General features: G+C 39.2%; 1 protein-coding gene across 6 annotated transcripts in view; it reads left to right on the top strand.

The window, feature by feature from the left end:
• Positions 1–23552, top strand: part of LOC124875194 (inactive ubiquitin carboxyl-terminal hydrolase 54-like) — a 122721-nt gene that overhangs the window by 34544 nt on the left and 64625 nt on the right. For all 6 annotated transcript variants that reach the window (XR_007039991.1, XM_047377179.1, XM_047377177.1 and 3 more), the window contains 2 exons: positions 9654–9746; positions 19233–19367. Coding sequence is in view for 5 of the 6 variants with exons in the window: in XM_047377179.1 (XP_047233135.1) it covers positions 9654–9746; positions 19233–19367 (228 nt within the window). In the remaining variant the exon portion in view is untranslated. The remainder of the gene's footprint in view (positions 1–9653; positions 9747–19232; positions 19368–23552) is intronic.

Below are 23552 nucleotides of genomic sequence, written 5' to 3' on the forward strand. Positions count from 1 at the left end.
TCAAAACGCAGTGAAAAGAGATGCCATTACCACATGTTGTAATATGAGAGCAAAACAGTAGGAACAGGACGTACAGGGCAGAGGTCAGCAGTGGGTGGCAGTGTGAGGCAGGTGTTGTAATGCTGATCAGATTATAAAGATGTTTTGCAGTAATGTAGGCGGGTTGTTTGGGTTTGTCACCACAGTTACTGTATGGTTCCCACCAATAATGACAACAGCGGCATATTTATTGTTTATTAGAAACAACTAAAATGTTTTTCTCCGACTTTTAGTGTTAGATGTTTTATGTTTAAGATGGGAAATTTTAGTAGTTTCAATCATTGACGCATTCAAGAAAAATTGTTCAGCTCTTGTGAAGTTACAATTAACTGAAACAGGACGTGAATGTCCATTTAAAGAAAATGTATGTTATTAAAACAGAACAGAGTGATGTATTTTTGATTTGTTTCATTGCTCTATAAGCTACTGTTCTTTGCCATTGTAAATGATAAGTCTTACCCCTTTGACTTTAAATGCTGAAATATCAAGAAGACATGATTTTTTTTGTTTCTCTGAATCCTGGCAGAAGAAGCGTTTATTAATACTTAAATTTTTCTGTATGTTATATGCGACTTTAATGAGCATATATTATTAACATATAAAGATGTGTTTGGACTATGGGTTCCTTTTATGATTTTTTTTTTCTTTTACTGAACCTAACTTCTTGGAACCTTTTTATCTACGTAGGCTGTTTTTTGTGTGCATTTTGACTGGGTGTCTGAAACTTGGGCTGTTTACGTAAATTACGCTCCTTTACTTCTGCAGGAGTGTCGCTGCAATCTGGTGACACAGATCCCCACCCACCGCAACAGTGGAGTCCAGAATGTGATTAAAACTTGTGATATCAGACCAATACCGCATTATTCTCAGATTGTTTCATAGCAGTTATAGTTTAAGCATAACAGTAGAGCAGTTGCCCCAAATACAGAAGCTGTAGTCCTTGACGCAGCTGTCCTGGGTTCGATTTTCGACCTTGCTGCATGTCTTCCCCTTCTCTCTCTGCCTATTTCCTGTCTGGCAACTGTCGATAAAGGCCACTAGTGCCGGAAAAATAAAAGAAAAAAAACAAGAAAAGAAGCTAAATCTGTTGCGCTATCCTTATGGTTGCAGCATTGCTGTGCAGGAACTCGACCGAATAAACTACAGTCAGAGGAGGAGTTCAAATAACCAAGAGAAAGCAACTGAACATATAACACTGAGGTCAGCATGCAGTCTGTCAGTCTGTCATCCCCCACCCGCTAACCTGTGTCACTCAGGCTAAAATACATATACCGCATGTTTGTAATTTGCCAATCTCAGTCAAAGCCTAAGGGAAATTGTAATGTCAATGTTATCTTTCAGCTGGCTAAATGAATCAGCTAATAGCTCCCACGTATAGCTGAAAATGAACAAAGCAGAGAAGACACTCTGCTGGAGAAATTATAATTAAATAATAATCTGCCATGGTTTCATATAGAGGGATTTGTTTGATTTTTTGATATTTCAAGCAAAATGCTTTCAGAAATGCCCCGAGAAGAGTTGCTGGTATTAAAATAAGATGCACTGAATTGAATTTCCTTTAAGCTGAGACTGTATCCAATTTATACTATTAAGCTAAATCCTTAATTTCTGATGTTTGCTACAGTGCCCAAATCATATAATCAGCACAGTTCCCCCTCTGGGAAGATTAAACTAATCAAGCCCAATCAAGAAACTCTGCACATGAGCAGATGAATGGGGCTGAGGTTGCCATGGCGATACCTGAACCCGGCAATGGAGAGGTAACAGAAGGGTTCCTCGCAGCAGCTGTAACGGCCTGTTTGAGCTCAAATGTCAACCAGAAATATCAGAGCAGCCTCAATACTGTGAAACCAACACACAACCATGTGGAAAGATTATTATTTTTGTGCTAGAATATGAGCATTTTGGTTCTTGGTTGAAACTATATACATAAAGTTTATTTAATTTGGATCCTAAATCACACCATGTGCACCCCTGTACATTATAATGGGTGTAATTGGCTATATGATCTGTTTCTGATAATTCAATAGTTAGTTCACCTGATTTTTTATAAACAAAAAAATTAAAATAAATACAATTTGGTCCGAACAGATCCTAAGGTTGCAGGTAAAGGCTACATGGTTTGTAGCTCGAGTTAAGAAGGTGGAACAAGAAACTCTGGACCCAAAGAGCAGATGGAACTTTGAAAACAGGTTTTATTCCCATTAATGTTTGGGAAAAAACAAGACAAAGAAACATGTTAAAGAAAAACAAATCTTGGAATCGTCTGTTAAAAATGTTATAAAACATCTAAAAGGTTAAAGGTGTAAATAAGATGATGTAGTAGTAGTTCTCATCTGAAACTCCAAGTTAATGAAAAACACAAATTCGATAGGCAGCATTATTAAAATAAGTCTATGCTACTGGGAAAATTAAACTATTAAACACTTTAACTCTGTGGACATATTCCACAGATAGGAGACAGATGTTTGGAGGGGAATAAAAGTTTTAATGTAATTCTTAATCAAAACAAAATCAGAAATTAAAATTTAAATATCAGATGACTACAGAAGGTGGTATAGATGAGTGTATGGAAGCAAATCGTTACCATATTTCAAATGAAAAAGCATTTTCAGAAATGCTTTTTCATTTTAAGAATGTGGCTGCATTGTTTGACTCATACATGAAATTAGTTATCAATAATCCTATTTGCATTTTAATTTCCTTCTTCAAGACTGCTCATTCTTTCACTTAATTAAAATGAAAAAGAAAAAGACATTTGAGATTTATTTTTCAAAATGTACCCCAGCAAATAGATACCAAAATTCAATTTGAAATGAAAAATTTGAAAATGAAAAAGCATTTCCAGAAATGCTTTTTCATTTTAAGAATGCGGCTGCGTTATTTGACCCATAAATAAAATTAGTAATCAATCATCCTATTTGCATTTGCATTTTCTTCTTCTGCACATTTTATGCCATAATCAAAAAGAAAACAAAGCAGACATTGCTTTTTCGTTTTCGTGGTCTGCCCGCAAAGTACTGCCCAGAACTCGAAAACAAAAAAGCATTCCGAGCTGCGGGCGCAGGAGAGTGACGTCAGCAGCCGCTCTTCCTCAGCTCCCTGCTGACCGAGCTACCCATCTTGTTCGGTGGGAGGCGCTGTGCACGTCTGCAGTGCATTACATTGCAAACGTGCCGAGAAATTGATTGAATTGCAGCAGGGCCGAGCTCAATTTGTGGCAGTGGCAGGCAGAACTGGTAGTTCCGGTGGCAGCCTTATGGCCTGGGACATCCAGCGTGTTTTTAAGCATTTATTTGTAATTTTCTGTGAGTGACGATTCATCATGCTCTATAATAAACCGGCTGTTTGTGCAATAAATCTTCGTCATCCTTTCAACACGTCACACATACACATAGTGCTATTTATTTTCCATGTCAAGTAAATACAATCACCTTATGTTATGGGTCTAAAGCTGTTTATTAAATAATAATCAATAATGAAATCATTATTTAAAGGTAACAGGCTATAACAACAATGACAACCCATTTGCCGATAATCAGCATCAGCTTCCACAAAAACAGCGGCAACCGCATTGGCAAGCTTTTACGGCCGGTCTGGCACCTTCTGGCATCCTCGCGGAATCCCGTGCCACCCTGTGGCAGGCTGTGGCAGCTTCGGTGGCAGGCTGTGGCAGCTTCGGTGGCAGCTTCGGCGGCAGGCTGTGGCAGTTCCGCCACAGCCTGCCACCGGAACTACCAGTTCTGCCTGCCACTGCCACAAATTGAGCTCGGCCCTGCTGCAATTCAATCAATTTCTCGGCACGTTTGCAATGTAATGCAATGCAGACGTGCACAGCGCCTCCCACCGAACAAGATGGGTAGCTCGGTCAGCAGGGAGCTGTGGAAGAGCGGCTGGTGACGTCACTCTTCTGCGCCCGCAGCTCGGAATGCTTTTTCGTTTTCGAGTTCTGGGCAGTACTTTGCGGGCAGACCACGAAAACGAAAAAGCAATGTCTGCTTTGTTTTCTTTTTGATTATGGCATAAAATGTGCAGAAGAAGAAAATGCAAATGCAAATAGGATGATTGATTACTAATTTTATTTATGGGTCAAATAACGCAGCCACATTCTTAAAATGAAAAAGCATTTCTGAAAATGCTTTTTCATTTTCAAATTTTACATTTCAAATTGAATTTTGGTATCTATTTGCTGGGGTACATTTTGAAAAATAAATCTCAAAAGTATTTTTCTTTTTCATTTTAATTATGTGAAAGAATGAGCAGTCTTGAAGAAGAAAATTAAAATGCAAATAGGATTATTGATAACTAATTTCATTTATGAGTCAAACAATGCAGCCACATTCTTAAAATGAAAAAGCATTTCTGAAAATGCTTTTTCATTTGAATTATGGTAACGATTTGCTTCCATATGAGTGTGCTTTCTCTGTAATTTGTAGTTTATTCCCTGAGGTCACCTTTTTCTAAAATGTGAGCTTTACAGCAGCACATAGCATGATCATTCACTCTTTTGAGCAGTGCGGTGTGCAGATTAAACCTGTTTCTTCAAATCAAATAAAAATAGTGTCAAACATTTGTGCTGGTCTGTGCTGACATTTATGTTGCCTCTGCCACAAAAGCATTGTATCATATTATCAGATATTAAAAGATTTGATATTTAAAGGTCAACCAAATGTCACAGTTCCCCCTTGGTGGCTAAAAACAAAAAGGCACGTCCTATTTTAAAAATTCTTTTATAATCTAAAAATTATGGTGGAGCATATTTGCAGCCCAAACTAGCATAAGCCATTGACACAATTTTTGTTCGATTTAGATACGTTAAAGGGGCCTAGCTGACCTTTGATGACATACCCTTAATAATAGTTTAATAAGAAATAATCATAATAAAATATGATTTTTTGTTGGGCAAATCAGCTCTAACCTAACACAAATCTTTGACATTGTGACACTTGAAGAATGTCAGGGAGGCAAACTTCATTCAGCTGCAAATTAAAAGTGTGCAGAGCGGCTGAAGGCTTGACAGCAAGCCTTTTGGTGTTTTATGGCAGTGTGGCTCTTACAGTAAACTTGTTAGTTTCTCTGTGCTGATACTGACCTCTGGAAATTCACACATTATTTATTCTGCTTTACGTTTCTCATATTGCGACTGTTGCACTGCATTATGAAGCTGGTACATAGTTTTGTAGCTGATGTATTGCCACAGTGAATCTCACCTGAGGTAATATCTGACCTGTTTAAGTTCTCCTTTGGGCTGACAGTCTTGTCTACCTTCTTCTTTACTACTCTGGCTTAAACCAACACACACAGCAACCTAACTATGGGACGACTGTGGTTTAGTGTCTTGCAATCAGAAAGCTGTTGGTTTAAATCCAGGTTTGCCAGATGCTGATGTGTCCTCTCTGTGGGCAAAGCACGTACTGAACTGCATATTGGTGTATGAACTAGGTGAATTTTTCTCTAATGTAAAAGGGCTTTGACAGATTGCTCTAAAAAAAAGGGCCATGTATGTTCAGTCTAAATAACAGGCTATGACACAAATCACAGTAACAGTGAATTCACATTGTTGCTATGTGAACACCTGTGTGTGACACACACTACAGGTTTTGAGAACAAATGCTACTTGTATATAATGCAGAGCTGACCGCTATTACATTTCTTAGATAGAAAAACTTTTTATCCAATTTGAATAAAAAGCTAACTCCGACTGCACAGTTCAATTGTTAGGATTAATTGGAATGTATGAACCTGACTGTTGTGAAGTGCCTTGAGACAACATGTGTTGTGAATTATATAAATAAAACTGAATTGGATTGAATTATTATGTTCACTTAATGAATGATAACAGAGTCATTAGTTTCTCTGGCAAATCAGAGCTGCTAGATGTGCCCTTTCTCTGGTGCTTCAGCTTGCTGACCAATTCTTGGCCAGGATGGCACCTGCTAAAAGCAACAGAGCTCCACTAACAAACAGGGAGGAGTTATTTATGTGAGTTTGGTTTAGAAAATTTTCAGGGAATGCCTCATTGGAAATGTTTGCCTCTCAATTGGCTAAATCACTCCACTTTCTCCTGGGGTCTTTCAGAAAAGTGTGTGTACTAACACTGTCCGTTACCATGTTTCCAGAGAACAGAGAAACCCAGTTAAAGGGAACATTTTGTATAAAGGAAAAAAAAGTATTTTGTCAAGGTCTTAAGAAAAAAAAAACTGAAACCCTCCAGACATCACCTTGTTCTAACATAGTATGTATTTTACCCCATGACATCACTGCTCAAATATGGCAGGAGTGAATGTTTTCAACATCTGGCTGATAATAAATGCAACAACATATATATATATATATTTTTTACAATACTTTCCCTTTTCTAATACATCAAGATTTAGGCCCTATTTTAGTTTCATACATTGGTGCTCATTCAAAAAAAAGAGACAACTCCTTTAAATTTGAAAGAAATCTCGGTCTTGGACACACAGTCCCCTGAAAAATGTTTCCATGTTTATGCCTCTAATTTATTTTTCTGATTGCTGTGCACCTGCAGATATAACCAGACCGTATGCGATGTTACTGTGGAAACCATGAGCCTTTCACGTAATTAAACCAAAGACAACTTCATAGAAACAAGCATTTCCAGCAGGGAGCTATTTTGGAAACTCCTCCAGGTAGTTATTTTGGGTAGACCATCCTATTGCATAAAAGAGAAAAACAAACTAAAGGTAGTTTTAATGGACTGTCTATACAGAAGAAACATTCAGATCTGAGAGGATGTTCATGTGTTTCCCTAAAATTAAGCCTCCAGCAATATTTTTTTGACTATCCGTTCTGTACAAGTTTATTCTCCACAGAAAGTTTAAAGAGTAAAACTCGTTGAATTAAAATCATCAGTTCAAACAAGTGTACATTCCTTTTATCAGTTTTTGTGAGATAAAGTGTTATTACACGAAAGGATGTTTCATTCATCAGTTTGCAAATTAAATACATTACCCCAGAGCATTTGCAGTCTGTCCTATATAAGCCTTAACATCTGTTTGCCTCTCTACTGTTGGTTGTGTTGTGATTTAATATGGTCGAAATTTCAATATAGTCCCTGTCATAGATGTAAACTCCCTTTACAGCTGCCAGATACCAAAGAAGTCTCAACTTTTTTATGAAAAGTGGTCCACTAAAACTGTACTTGTATTAATTTCACAGTTGGTAGCACTGTTGCCTTGTAGCAAGAAGGTCCTGGGTTCGATTCCTGGCCGGGGGTCTTTCTGCATGGAGTTTGCATGTTCTCCCCATGCATGTGTGGGTTCTCACCGGGTACTCCAGCTTCCTCCCACAGTCCAAAGACATTAGGTTAATTGGTCACTCTAAATTGCCCTTAGGTGTGTGAATGAGAGTGTGCGTGGTTGTTTGTGTGTTGCCCTGCGATGGACTGGCGACCTGTCCAGGGTGTACCCCGCCTCTCGCCCATAGACTGCTGGAGATAGGCACCAGCTCCCCCGCGACCCACTATGGAATAAGCGGTAGAAAATGACTGACTGACATTTTATTTGAATGCACCTTTCTCGGGACTCAGAGACAATGTACAATAAAACAAAATAAAAAGAAGCAACAATAAAAATAAACAAAACAAACAAAAACATTAAAATAAACACAGCAATAGCCATCACATGGAATAGGTTATACCTTTTTGTATGATGGTCAGAAAAGGTAAAACAGATGTTTTGGTGGTATCCTGGTAATTTAAGGTATCAAAACTGCAAATAATTTCCACTCACTGTACGTTCGGTCTTAAGAGGCTTAAATTAGAGGAGAGAGAAAGTAGTGAAGTGAGTAGCAGTCCTGCACCTCCCCGCATGTAGCCGAGCACTGCCAGTCAGCTGACTGAGATAACGCTTCTGCACTTTTCACTTGTTTACAAGTCAGACAAATTTGGATTTATATCACCCTTTTGTTTCAATAATGTCAAAAGACAAGATGCCATAAAAGGGTAATGCTCACATATCAAGTTTCTTCACATTTAAGACTGTAGGATACAAAATTTTATCACCACATAAACCAGCCTACCACCTCTCATGTCATTTATACCGCATATATGCACCACTGCTACAAAGTCACACCGTGATAGGCAGGCGCCTTACTTACCTCGAGATGGTGGATGCTTGAAACTGTAAGTGATGCTAATGCCATTGCTTTCTATCTGATTAATTTGTCTAATAATTATTTGGCCACTTGGGGGCACACATGAAGCATTTAAACGTATTTCTTAAATAGCAAGTTTATCCTTTAATATAAATAAATAAATAAAATGAAAAGTAACGCCCATGGTCATGATGCAGCAAAACATTTTGAATTCCACACCACCGATCTCAGTATACGTGCTCTATTCAACATGGGAGTGTATCAAAAGCCACGCACATATTCAGAAATGTGACTCGACATGATGTTCAACAAATTTGCAGTAAAGTCCTCACATTTATACACACATAGTAATTGCTTTTAATAATGACAGCAAACGTGGCAAGATAGGAAACAGTGTGACAGCAGATTTGTTTTTAAACCACAGCTGTCAAGCTACGAGTAGAATGTCTGTTAATCCCAAGCAGAAGGCTGAATATTTAACCAGTTACTTTCATGTTGCTGTACTTTGTGTTACACTTTTAGGAACAGAACTCCAAAAAAGTGATATTTTGCACAATTAGAACGTTTAATTAAAAACTACTACTAAAAGTAGCTTGTAAGTATTTAAGATTTTTCCTTTAGATTTTTTAATCAATATAATAGTAAATATTGATATCAGTATTATAACTGTGATTATCAATGAGTTGCATTTTTGAAGCCAAACAAAATAACTGCTACTTTTCTGTTTTAGTTAAAAGAAGTTACAATATGTTAAATGTTTTTCTTTTAAATTATGGTGTAACTCCAGTGTAACTGTGGTACTTTTAACCAGTATTATCATACTGTGAGATTTTCATGCTTACTTCTAACCAATATTCTCACTCCCATATTTAACAATAATATCGCAGTTGCATGTTTTCCTCATATACTGCTGCCATTGTGCTTTTGAAATTAAAGATCTACACAACAAAGCCAGCAGTACCTTTATTGATAGTAGTAGCATGATTGATTGACTTTTTTTATTTTTTTTTACTGCAGACAAGTTAATCTTTGTCCTAAAGAATATAATACGATATATTGCAATTTACTGTGGCCACGACATGTCAAGTTCCTCATTAACAAAATATTTACTGTCTTATTGAATTCAAAGTTCACCAAAAATATTACTAGCATTCATTAAGGTGTTCATTTTTGCACAACACCAACATTTAAATAGGAATCTGTTATTTACAGCTCTGAGTGCAGAATGTTTCACAAAGCTTAGAGACATCAAAATGCCCCTTGTCTTTAAGCAATTTGTCCACTGAAGTCATTGTTGTGTGCATCCACTGCTCACTAGTGTCAGTTTAACACCATTATTGGAATGAACAGTTGGTGAGATATTCAACTACACATTTCTCTCATAATTTGTATTTGTTTGTTTTTTTTGAGCTATTAAGTTTCTCCATTCTTTCGTCTCCATGCAGACTCCAGTTAGATCAATTAATAAGAAATTAACGTGTGTTATTGCCTTTCAGGTTTTGTGGCATCTTGACATCTTCAGGAGAAGCTTTCGGCAGCTGACCACTCACAAGTGCATGGAGGACTCATGTATCTTCTGTGCTCTCAAGGTACGAACACTGTCTGATGTTTTTCTTAATGATTCACTTTCCTCTATATTGGGCTATTTCCCTGAGAAATACATCTTAAGCCATTTTTCGTAACTAGTTAAAATTTTAATCCAGGTCAAAACAATCCAAAAACCGTCAGTTTTTTAAAGTGTTAGGCATAAAAAAACAAAGATATAAAACTTATTAAAATAAAAGATTACTGCAGAGCCTAAATTTAATTTAGTTTTCTGTTGCTTAGGTACAAGCTATAAAAAAAGCTCTTACAACAAAAGACAACTTTGAAAAAAACACTTGATAAAACAAAGAAAATGAGTTTATTCTGGCGTTTGAATTTATTCTGGAAAACAAACACTTGTTTTGCGCTACTATGCTTATAAATGTTATTTTTAGTTTCTTAAAAACCATGCGAACCATTAAATCTTGTCATTCAGACTGTTGATCTCCTCAAAAGCAGTATTAGCTCTTTTTAAACTCATGTTACTAACTACTAATCTCTCTGGTCTGTTTATAAATTAATTGTGGGCCCATTAAACTTTTTCTGCTCTTAAACTTGGTAATGCCATAATTTCATTTTGGCTGGTTGAAGCTCAGGTTTGGTATTATCCAAGTCATGGGAATTTGATAAACTGAGAACATCTTTAAACTGACTCATCAGGGAGAGCTTTGCTCACAGTCATTGTAATGTGAGCGAAAAATCCCTCTTGATATGAATATCATCTAACATGAGGGAGGTCTGGTTCAGCTTCTTTTCTATTCAATTATTGGATTCCTTTATATTCCTTTGTTGTTCTTTAATGACAGATTTCTTTTTTTCAACTTCAATGAAAGATCAAACACCACAAAATATAGACTAGAATGAGCTCATCTTCTCCTTTCGTCCATTTTTTACCAAAAAGTTTAAACAAGCCATTTTGTGTAATACAGAACCCATTGCGGTTCATATCTCTGGCAAATTTAGATTTATTATTATTTTGTATTTATTCAGCGAGTTTATGTCTTATATGAAATGAGACAAGCATTACTAAAAAAGTATTATCAATATAAAATAAAATTATTTATCTGTTTTATTTACATTTTATTAAAAAATGTTCTGTCAAAACTCATTCATACGGTTCTCAATAACCAATGGAAAAAAATCTTTATGGGCATTACTGCAATCAGACCCTTTCCACTAGTGTTTTGACAATTTGTCTTTTATATTGAGCTCAAAGCCTTTGAGGTTAGATAGTCTCCTTGCCATCACCCTAATCTATCGCTCCCCCCACAGAATCTCCATCAGATTCAAGTCAGGTCTCTGGCTGGGTTGCTCCAAAACCTCAATATTAGTACTTCCAATTAGAAGAAACATGCTGATAAAATCAAAAGATTACTTTAAGCCTTAATCTGCCAGGGATATGAATTATTTGGGGTTTATCTGTATAAGCTTGAACTTCTTGCAAATTGGATGTCCCTGTTGTCTGATCTTCATCTTGTTAATCTCCATCTGAGTTGTATTCGTCACTAAAAAAGTCTGTCAAACTTGTTGAAAAGTGCTCCAGAGTCCAAACTGAAATCCGTCCACCATAGTGTTTGATAACAAAAAACAACAAAAATCACCCTAAAAGTAATATTTGTTGTCAAACCCAGTTGTTCAACTGCTAGGAGTGTGAACAGCTAAAATGTTTTTCAGATCATTGCCATTTCTTCCCTTAGAAGTGTTGTTTCATACCCAAAAAGTCATGTACAAAACCAGCGCAGCATGATGTCTTGTGCTGATGACCAACAATTTAAAGTCACTTTCTATGTACTACTTAGAGTCTACTGTAAGGCCATGAGGTTATGTGACTCCAAAAAATATCATAAAATATATGTTAGATTTGAGCATTTTTGGGACCATTTATCTTGTGTATTTATAGTTTTTATCCTGCTACTTTTTTATTTACCGGTATATAAATGTACAGTACACCTAGGAGAAGCCTGTACAACTGTTGATTAATACCTTTTCAAAATTCACAAATACATTTGTCTCTTTACAAGCTAATTATAAAGAATGCTTTAAAACTTTTGCACCGTCCTATGGTAACCTAGCCAACTTTGGCATCTCAGCAGTCCAGAAGATGAAGATCTGTAACCTCCTGACGCCATGCTAATGAACAGGCTTGATGCAGCTCCGCTTTGGCCATTTGTTGCATCAGTGCCATTATACATGTCTTACCCTGAAAGTGTGTGATGCGCCCTCTTGATGTCGATGTGTGTGCTCCACGCGGCGCTCCATCTCCAGCGCCTCGCTGTAATTAATTGGCCCATCTGAAAGCGCTGAGCCAGCACAGCCCACGCTGGGACGCTGAAATAAGAAACACACACGCGAATCTCACTTTGCACTCCAGCCATGCACCTTGGGTCCTCCTGCTTTCGCTGCACACGTACAGGAGTTGAAGCGTGCAGCATGTCAGTCAGCTGTCGGTGCAGAAATGAAAGGTTCTGTCCCATACTTTCCTGTCAGGTTTTATTAACCGTTCTGCCAGCTACCAGCTGTAACGCTGCTCCCAGCAGTCTGTTTGGAGTTGATTAAAGTCTCAGAATAACCAAGCCAGACATCCACCTAATTAGCTTCAATGGAGTGTTAAATTTTGAAACAACTTTTTTAAAGATGCAGAAATGAAAATTAAGGTTACGTTTTACTTTTGGTTGATTTGCAGCAGATAAGGACTGCATCACGCTTTGTAGTGGAGATAAGTTCAGAGGATGCTGGTGGCTATCCCTCAAGAAAATCACTGCAACAATTTATCTCTCTCAGCAGCAAAAACACTTTCACACTCCCCCCCAAACACACACACACACACACACACACATCCTTGGATGCAGATACCTGAGCACACACTGCAATAACCAGGAAAAAGAAAGACGAAAGGGAATGAAAGAATGGAAAATGGGAAAAAAGAAGGGAGAAAGATGAATGAACATGGGAGTGGGTGCTGATTGTTTCTGTTTTCACACTTGGACATGTCCACACACACTTAAACACACCTCTCTTACTCACTCCGCCCCCTCTCTTCCTGCACTCCTCCCTCCCTCTCTCTGTAGGGTCTATTCCCCCTCCATCCTCCTTGGCGCAATGCTGCAGTCAGCACAGACACCATATCACACACACACACACACACAATATTGCTCACACTTTCCCTTTTCCTCCCCTATCTCTCTCACATACACACTCCTCCTCTCCGTCAGCAGCACGACTGCATTACCATTGCCGTTGCCAGCACCCGGCTTGCACTCATCCTGATCAAGCCCATTGTTTGAGAACATTTTCACACCGTTATGATCGCAGCCATTTTGATAAACTGCTTCCAGAATGTCACCTGAAATCATATCTACTGAACTCATGACAACGAGAATAAACTTTGTGTCATGGTTGGAGTTTGTGTGGTGGACCAAAGGCAGACAAGCACAGAGAAAACAGTGTCAGTAGAAAAACTCCTTCTTTAATTTAAAGTGTCTGCTTACTTGCAGGCGAGGCGCAGGATTATAAAATAATCCTGATCACCAGGAGTCTTCAAACAGGAACAAAACATAACAAGGTCAGAAGCAAGGTCTAATTTCCAAAAGAGTCATCAAAGAGACATGCAAAAAGACATGACAACATCGCATGGAACAAAGGACAAGGACGAACTTAAATACAGACACAGGTGGACATGAAACAATAGGGCAGGTAATCAGGGAAAACAGACACAGGTGAGACATGGAAGCAGGGAGGCAGAGGGAGCAGGTGAACCTAAGAAAACTAAAGCATGAGGAAAGGAACTAAATAACAAGGCAGTGAGCAGACCAAATTGAAATCATAAACATGAACTAAAGGAAACTGAGAAACTGGAGGGAATACAACCTGAGAACTTAGCAAAATAGAAACCACAAGGAAACCTTGACTACAAAAGTAAACAAACCTAAACCAACACTGATAGAACAAACTGAGAATGAAGCAGAGAAACGAGGACTAGAATAAAAGTAAACAATAACTAAAGCTAACCTATAAAGGAGGGACTGGAGAATAAAGGGAACTAAAAACGAGTAATAAATAACTAAAAGAGGAAAACTAATGACGAGAGGAGTAACAGAAAATAAACTAATAAATAAGAGAGTGCAAGGGAACAAGAGAACTATAATTATAAGAATAATAATAATAATATCAATAATAATAATAAGGAAACCATTCTAAGAAAATAAACATAAATAATTTATAAAAAAAAAAAATTGTGACATTCTTCTGTCTATATCGTCCAGCTCTAGATGCAACAGTTGTTGCCCATGTCCTTCATACATCTGTTTGTGGTGTGTTTTTGAAGCACTGACTCTAGCCAGGGTTCACATCTTGGATATCTCCCCTAAACTATTTAAAGCACCCTGTTTACAGGATTTACCACAACTTTTTCTTCCACTTAACTTTCCATTGATATTCTTGGATCCAGCACTCTAAACATCCAGCTTCTTAAGCAATGACCTTCAGTGGCTTACCCTCCTCATGGGGGATGTGAGCGACTGCTGGATTACTGTAAGTCAGTAGTCTTCCCAATGTTTGTGTAAGCCCTAACGTAACATTTCTGCATTGAAAATATATATATTTTTATTGATTTATTTTTGTTTAAAACAAAAAGTGGGATTTTTAGTTTTCCATAAAAATATTTTGAACCCAACATTATTTATCATCTCATCTTGTTAGAAGGGTGTTTCATTGAATCCTAGGGAATTTATTTAATTATATTTCTGGATTTGAATTGCACCTGTTGTTCTTGTAAAGTGTCTTGAGGTTACATTTACTGTGAATTAGTGCTGCATTAATAAAAGTGTGTTGTATTTAATTGTGAGGATTGCACATTGGGGCTGCTGGTAGCACTGTTGCCTTGCAGCAAGAAGGTCATGGGTTAGAACTTCAATGCACAGAATGTGTCCTATAGACAATAATCCATCTGCCTTGGAAGATCACCAGCCTGTTTCTTGCCTTCACAATATGATATCCTTAATCATATTACAATACTTGGAAGAAAATGTTTATGGACTTAGTAAGTTACTGATCTACATACATTTTTATGAATTCTCTGACCAGGTTGTCTTGTTTTTAATGATGCTTGCAGCACCACCCACCAAAACACTTCACTAACTGTTTGGATATACAGGGGTTGGACAATGAAACTGAAACACCTGTCATTTTAGTGTGGGAGGTTTCATGGCTAAATTGGACCAGCCTGGGAGCCAGTCTTCATTGATTGCACATTGCACCAGTAAGAGCAGAGTGTGAAGGTTCAATTAGCAGGGTAAGAGCACAGTTTTGCTCAAAATATTGAAATGCACACAACATTATGGGTGACATACCAGAGTTCAAAAGAGGACAAATTGTTGGTGCACGTCTTGCTGGCGCATCTGTGACCAAGACAGCAAGTCTTTGTGATGTATCAAGAGCCACGGTATCCAGGGTAATGTCAGCATACCACTAAGAAGGACGAACCACATCCAACAGGATTAACTGTGGACACAAGAGGAAGCTCTCTGAAAGGGATGTTTGGGTGCTAACCCGGATTGTATCCAAAAAATATAAAACCACGGCTGCCCAAATCACGGCAGAATTAAATGTGCACCTCAACTCTCCTGTTTCCACCAGAACTGTCCGTCGGGAGCTCCACAGGGTCAATATACAGGTCCTTCTCAAAATATTAGCATATTGTGATAAAGTTCATTATTTTCCATAATATAATGATGAAAATTTAACATTCATATATTTTAGATTCATTGCACACTAACTGAAATATTTCAGGTCTTTTATTGTCTTAATACGGATGATTTTGGCATACAGCTCATGAAAACCTCAAAATTCTTATCTCACAAAATTAGCATATTTCATCCGACCAATAAAAGAAAAGTGTTTTTAATACAAAAAACGTCAACCTTCAAATAATCATGTACAGTTATGCACTCAATACTTGGTCGGGAATCCTTTGGCAGAAATGACTGCTTCAATGCGGCGTGGCATGGAGGCAATCAGCCTGTGGCACTGCTGAGGTCTTATGGAGGCCCAGGATGCTTCGATAGCGGCCTTTAACTCATCCAGAGTGTTGCGTCTTGAGTCTCTCAATGTTCTCTTCACAATATCCCACAGATTCTCTGTGGGGTTCAGGTCAGGAGAGTTGGCAGGCCAATTGAGCACAGTGATACCATGGTCAGTAAACCATTTACCAGTGGTTTTGGCGCTGTGAGCAGGTGCCAGGTCGTGCTGAAAAATGAAATCTTCATCTCCATAAAGCTTTTCAGCAGATGGAAGCATGAAGTGCTCCAAAATCTCCTGATAGCTAGCTGCATTGACCCTGCCCTTGATAAAACACAGTGGACCAACACCAGCAGCTGACACGGCACCCCAGACCATCACTGACTGTGGGTACTTGACACTGGACTTCTGGCATTTTGGCATTTCCTTCTCCCCAGTCTTCCTCCAGACTCTGGCACCTTGATTTCCGAATGACATGCAGAATTTGCTTTCATCCGAAAAAAGTACTTTGGACCACTGAGCAACAGTCCAGTGCTGCTTCTCTGTAGCCCAGGTCAGGCGCTTCTGCTGCTGTTTCTGGTTCAAACGTGGCTTGAACTGGGGAATGCGGCACCTGTAGCCCATTTCCTGCACACGCCTGTGCACGGTGGCTCTGGATGTTTCTACTCCAGACTCAGTCCACTGCTTCCGCAGGTCCCCCAAGGTCTGGAATCGGCCCTTCTCCACAATCTTCCTCAGGGTCCGGTCACCTCTTCTCGTTGTGCAGCGTTTTCTGCCACACTTTTTCCTTCCCACAGACTTCCCACTGAGGTGCCTTGATACAGCACTCTGGGAACAGCCTATTTGTTCGGAAATTTCTTTCTGTGTCTTACCCTCTTGCTTGAGGGTGTCAATAGTGGCCTTCTGGACAGCAGTCAGGTCGGCAGTCTTACCCATGATTGGGGTTTTGAGTGATGAACCAGGCTGGGAGTTTTAAAGGCCTCAGGAATCTTTTGCAGGTGTTTAGAGTTAACTTGTTGATTCAGATGATTAGGTTCATAGCTCGTTTAGAGACCCTTTTAATGATATGCTAATTTTGTGAGATAGGAATTTTGGGTTTTCATGAGCTGTATGCCAAAATCATCCATATTAATACAATAAAAGACCTGAAATATTTCAGTTAATGTGCAATTAATCTAAAATATATGAATGTTAAATTTTCATCATTACATTATGGAAAATAATGAACTTTATCACAATATGCTAATATTTTGAGAAGGACCTGTACACGGCCAGGCTGCAATAGCCACACCTTTGGTCACTCATGCCAATGCCAAACGTCGGTTTCAATGGTGCAAGGAGTGCAAATCTTGGGCTGTGGACAATGTGAAACATGTATTGTTCTCTGATGAGTCCACCTTTACTGTTTTCCCCACATCCGGGAGAGTTACGGTGTAGAGAAGCCCCAAAGAAACGTACCACCCAGACTGTTGCATGCCCAGAGTGAAGCATGGGGGTGGATGTGCCGTGTAACAGGATGACAATGCACCGATACACACAGCAAGACTGGTGAAAGATTGGTTTGATGAACATGAAAGTGAAGTTTAACATCTCCCATGGCCTGCACAGTCACCAGATCTAAATATTATTGAGCCACTTTGGGGTGTTTTGGAGGAGCGAGTCAGGAAACGTTTTCCTCCACCAGTATCACGTAGTGACCTGGCCACTATCCTGCAAGAAGAATGGCTTAAAATCCCTCTGACCACTGTGCAGGACTTGTATATGTCATTCCCAAGACAAATTAACGCTGTATTGGCCGCAAAAGGAGGCCCTACACCATACTAATAAATTATTGTGGTTTAAAACCAGGTGTTTCAGTTTCATTGTCCAACCCCTGTATATTCACTTCAGTTTTGTCACTTCAGTTTCATTTTTTGTTTTGTTTTTTTACCTCTGGATGATGGACTTGAATGGACCCACTGTGGACAGAAACAGATGACACATAATTGCTGACGAACTGTGAACGTGTGTGAAAATCTTTCCCTTGATACAGTGTTTTTAAATGTCTCAGGACACAGAGAGAACCTGCTGCTTTTCAGTTGTGCCATCTCATCAGCATCTAAATCAACAGCTGCAACTGAAAACCAGCAGAGGACCAACTGCTGAACGAAAACGACAAGTCAATTTAGATTTATTTCAATTCAAATTCAAATTCAAAAATACTTTATTCATCCCAAAGGGAAATTAAATGTTGTTGTAGCTCATATTATTCAGGCCGCTGTAAATGATGATGGCTGTGGGCAGGAAGGATCTCCTGTAGCGCTCCGTCTTACAGCAGATCTGAAGAAGCCTCTGACTGAAGACACTCTGTTGTTGTAGGACAGTCTCATGAAGAGGATGCTCAGGGTTCTCCATAATGTTCTTCATTTTATGAAGAATCCGTCTTTCCACAATGATCTCCAGAGGTTCCAGAGGAGTCCCCAGAACAGAGCCAACCTTTTTTATCAGCTTGTTGAGCTTTTTTAAGTCCCTGGCTCTGATGCTGCTTCCCCAGCAGATGATGGCAGAAGAGATCACACTCTCCACAACAGACTTATAGAAGATATGCAGCATCTTCTACTGTCAAAAAATACTGGAAAAAATTAAAGGCCACTAGTGCTGCAAAAAAAAGAAAAAAAGAAGAAAAAAAGTTTAAATCCATCTACATTCAGTACAGTTATTATAATAGTATAATGCAGTTCCTACTATTTTGTTAGTCTTTATAATACATTATTTACCTAATCATTCAAATGTGTAAAATGTATAAAAACTTTGAGGTATAGCAGTGCATGGATTATAGAGTTAAATCCGGATAAGGCTAGAAATAGGAGAATATCAGATGTACTTCATGTAATGACTCTTTTTTGGACAATGATTTACTAACTAATCTGAACGGTTTGCAAAAAGAAACAGAAATCTTAATTGACTGGTATGTAATGTCAGGAATAGTTTCCTACATTAAGACCTGAGAGGCTGCAAACTGACGGAATTATCCCATCCTCTCCAAGATATCCTTCACAGCTGACGTTGCCCTCAAAACACACTTCAGTGGCCTAGCTTTCTGTTAGCCCCCCCACTTTGGTTTCTATTTTACTGCTAGAAAGCACTGTTTGAGCTGTTTTTTGTTTGAGATAAGTGCACTGCAAATGTCATTTATTATTGATATGTTCTGATATCAAGGCCTCGGTGGTGCCAGTTGTGTTATCCTTCTCAAAGTGTGTTGTACAGCACTTCAGCTCTGGATAAATTCACAAATTTCCCTGGTTTTGTATAATGGGTCATTTAGAATAACATTATGATAAAGACGGATGCATTTAGCAGTATATTGCTAAATATGTTGCAGAATGCAACAGTGCATTGCAACACAGGTGTTTCAGCAGCAGCGTTTGTAAAATAATTTATATTTGCTGCAGTGAATGAAAAATTTATGGATTCTTTATATTTGTGTGCATTTGCAGAGTATCTTTGCTCAGTTCCAGTTCAGCAGCGAGCGCGTTCTGCCGTCGGACGCACTGCGAAGTGCTCTGGCCAAGACTTTCCAAGACGAACAGCGGTTTCAGCTGGGCATCATGGATGACGCTGCCGAGTGTTTTGTGAGTCTGCAGAAGCCACGTGCACAACCCCCCTAACACACACACACATCTTTTTGTGTATTACTACGTATTTTTGTTAGTTAATCTGTACATGTTTTTTTTTTTTTTTTTTTTTTTACATATCCACCAGATTAAGTCATGAAAGAAACATCATCAATATAACATGTGAATTTAAGCTGCTGATACTGTTTCTTATCTTAGTAGGTATGTTGGTGTATGTGAAAACGCTTTTTAATTGGGTCCAAATGCAAAGTATTTAAGTGCATTTTGTCCTGTCACATGTATTTCACATATGATGCACCCTGTTGATCACATTGTGAGCTATGTCTCATTCTTTCTCCATACTTCATAACTGCCAGACCAACTTAGGGTGAATGTTTAACACTCCATCTAATCAGTCAATATTAAATAATTTATCAGCTGAATTACTTTGAACACTGGGGACAAGTGCCCTGTCATGTCTTTTACTCCAAGCATTTAGCATGCTGAGGTGAGGGAATCTTCATCAGCACATCTGCATAGTGTGGTGCTTAACATTTCTATACAGTCATTGCTCCAAAATTTGCATGGCAGTTACACAACCTTGGTAGAAGTGGCATATTTGTTCAGTACACATGGTGCCTCTTACAGATAATGGTATATGTATCCAAATATATTAATGGAAAGTTGTGTGCTGAAATGCGCTGGAAGATATACTGGCTCATTCATTAAGGAATTTAAAAGTCACTTTATCAACCCAGCAAAGCTTAGAACAAGCAGAGGAGTCAAGTACAATGTATTATAATGTCCTAGGTCATACATGTTTTGCTAAAAGATTATTTTTTCATTAAGTTTCAAAGAATCATTAAATCTTAAATCATTTAAGTGAAGGAAATTATGCATTGTTTTCAAATGTTGCAAAATTGCTCCAAATCAGTCAGATTTGATAGATATTTTAATTTTCCAGTTTTCCTCCAATAGTTTTTCTGTATTTAGCTCCATCCATATTTCCATCAAGCCTGAACAGGTACCCTGCAAAAGAAAAACAAACCCACAGCATGATGCTGCCGCCACCATGCTTCACTGTCGGGAGTATGCTTTCAAGGTGATGTGCAGGGCTGGTTTCCTGCCACTTATAGTGGCATGGAGGCCGAAACGTTCAATTCAATTCAATTCAGTTTATTTATATAGCGCCAATTCACAACACATGTCTCAAGGCACTTCACAAAAGTCAGGTACATACTTAATTAATCCTAACCATTGAACGGTGCAGTCAGATTCAGTTATTTATTCAAATTGGATAAAAAGTCACTGGCGTTGACTTTGCAGCAATCCCTCATAATGAGTATGCATGTAGCGACAGTGGAGAGGAAAAACTTCCTTTTAATAGGAAGAAACCTCCAACAGAACCAGGCTGTGTGAGCAGCCATCTGCCACGACCGACTGGGGGTTTGAGAGAACAGAGCAGAGACACAAAGACAACACAGAAGCACTGATCCAGGAGTCCTTTCTATGGAAAGGAAAAGTAAATGTTAGTGGATGTAGCTCCTTTAGTCGTTTCATCTAGAAGACAGAACAGATAAACTTTGAGCCAGTTTTCAAGGTTAGAGTCTGAAAGAGAGCACATATAATTAGTTACAGTAAAAGCTCAGTCAATTGCTATATCTAGGAGAGAGAAAGGGTTAAACACTAAAAGACAGGGCCAAGTTGATCATCTGTAGAGGGTGAGCATTAAGTTGTTGCCAGCACAAGCTTGGACAATGCCCCTCTCCAGAAAGGTGTCACAGGTAGACACAGAGTCAGGCCAGGTGTAGCTTCTAGGAAGAGAAAAGAGAGAGAACATAAAGTTAAAAACTGAAATAACAACAAATAATGCAAAATTGGAGAGTAGTGTGAGAATGTAGCGAAGAAGGTGAAAGTGGTCATTATGTCCTCCAGCAGCCTAAGTCTATAAGCAGCATAACTACAGAGATAGTTTCAGTTCAGTTTATTTATTTATATAGCGCTTATTTACAACAATGTCGTCTCAAGGCACCCCACAAAGGGTCTGGAACTGCGCAGGGCCACCGGGGAGGCCAGACCAAACCACCGAGTGCCAGAACCCGGCCACCCCAGAACGGGCCACGTGTAGGGGCCCTAAGTAAAATAATAAACTGATAAAGTTTGTCCATCTAGAGCCCACTGATGGTCATTGTTATACTAAAAACCATAAGGATCGGGATACCTCTCTCTGTCAGACTGATTATAACCATTGGAAAAGAGAAGGGGTCATACAGGTAGCAGAAATGTTATGGTTTGCACCTCAACCATAACTGAGCCGGTTTAGGCTAAACCTGACTCCCCCTTACTCCATCCAACAGGGAGGGAGGAAGGCGGAGGTAAAAAATAAGGAAGATAGCCTAAGCCACTCTAACTGTAAGCTTTATCAAAAAGGAAAGTTTTAAGCCTAGCCTTAAAAGTAGACAGAGTGTCTGCCTCACGGACAAAAACCGGGAGCTGGTTCCACAGGAGAGGAGCTCGATAACTAAAAGATCTGCCTCGCATTCTACTTCTAGAAACTCTAGGAACCACCAGTAAACCTGCAGTTTGAGGACGAAGTGCTCTGTTAGGAACATATGGAACAATCAGATCTCTGATGTATGATGGAGCTAGATCATTAAGGGCTTTATATGTGAGGAGGAGAATTTTAAATTCTATTCTGGATTTAACAGGGAGCCAATGAAGGGAAGCTAAAATAGGAGAAATATGATCTCTCTTTTTAATTTTCATCAGAACTCTTGCTGCAGCATTTTGAATCAGCTGAAGGCTTTTAACTGCGTTTTGTGGACATCCTGATAGTAAAGAATTACAATAGTCCAGCCTTGAAGTAACAAATGCATGGACTAGTTTTTCAGCATCACTCCTGGAGAGGGTATTTCTAATTTTGGCAATGTTCTGGAGATGAAAGAAGGAAATCCTAGAAACCTGTTTAATATGGGATTTAAATGACATGTCCTGGTCAAAACTAACACCAAGTGTTATGATTCTGGCACGTCTGCTCTACCCTGTCTCCCTGGCTGCAATCAGCAGATTAGATGCACCTGATAGCTGCTGCTGTGCAGTGCAATCTGTGGCATGCCATACATCTGTGTCTTCCCTGATATATACTGACTCTGACAAGCAGATGGTGTGAGATTTTTGAAAGCCATTCGTGTGAGTAGATATCCAGCGTTCCTTTCTGTCTGATCATTGTTCTTGACCTTGCCTTGCTTTTTGGATTTATGCCTCTACCTGCTCCCTGTCGGACTATTTGGATTTTGGTTGTCGACCTTGTTTCCCGCATCTGGTTTACTCCTCTGCCTGCCCCTTGCCTGACATCTCTTGTTCCGATCGTTGACCCTGTTTCTGTCCTTGGATTATTGAGCCAGCCTAGCCCTCGGATTATTCAGCCTGGAGTCACTTCTTACCTGTGCTGTGGAGATCACTGCCTGCCGCCCACTGAGGTTTCCCCTCAGGGTTTCAAGTTCCACTCAAGACAAAAGCAGGTTAGTGGCTTTTCTGATCCCTGCAAAATCTGGAGAGACTACAAGTCACTAATCTCTCTTTCTGCCTCAGTGATTCCTGGAAGCTGTGAGGAGTGTTACCTGTGTGACGTTTTCCTGTGGCTGAATAAACCTTTTAAACTTTCAGTACTGTGTCTGGCTGAATCTTGGGTCCGCCTTTTTCTGATTCATAGCAGAAGAATCTGGCCAAAAATGGACCCATCGCCAGCACAACAGTGGCGTACCCACATTGATGAGACCCTTTCCTGGTTGGGTTCCGGCATGGAGGAAATAATTTCCATATTACGTTCTTGTCGCCGAGCCGCCACCATCACAAAGAAACCACACCCAAGTGTGGACAACAGCAGAGGTAAGAGAGCCACGCCTCTCTCCGCCTGAGATGTTCAGGGGAGACTCAGACCAATGTCGAGCTTTTCTAACTCAGTGTGAAATTAATTTTGAGCTTCAGCCATCATCCTTTCCCACTGAACGTTCCAAGGTGGCGCTTGTTATATCTCTGCTGGCAGGAAAGGCAAAACAGTGGGGAACTGCTGAATGGCATAACAGGTCTGCTTCTTGTGATCTTTATGAAACTTTTTCCAAGGAACTCATTCGAGTTTTTGACCCGGTCCTTCCAAGTCGTGAGGCCGCAAGAGGATTATTGTCCCTCAAACAGGGTGATCAA

Source organism: Girardinichthys multiradiatus, chromosome 10, assembly GCF_021462225.1.
Source record: "Girardinichthys multiradiatus isolate DD_20200921_A chromosome 10, DD_fGirMul_XY1, whole genome shotgun sequence".
Classification (NCBI taxonomy): Eukaryota; Metazoa; Chordata; class Actinopteri; order Cyprinodontiformes; family Goodeidae; genus Girardinichthys; species Girardinichthys multiradiatus.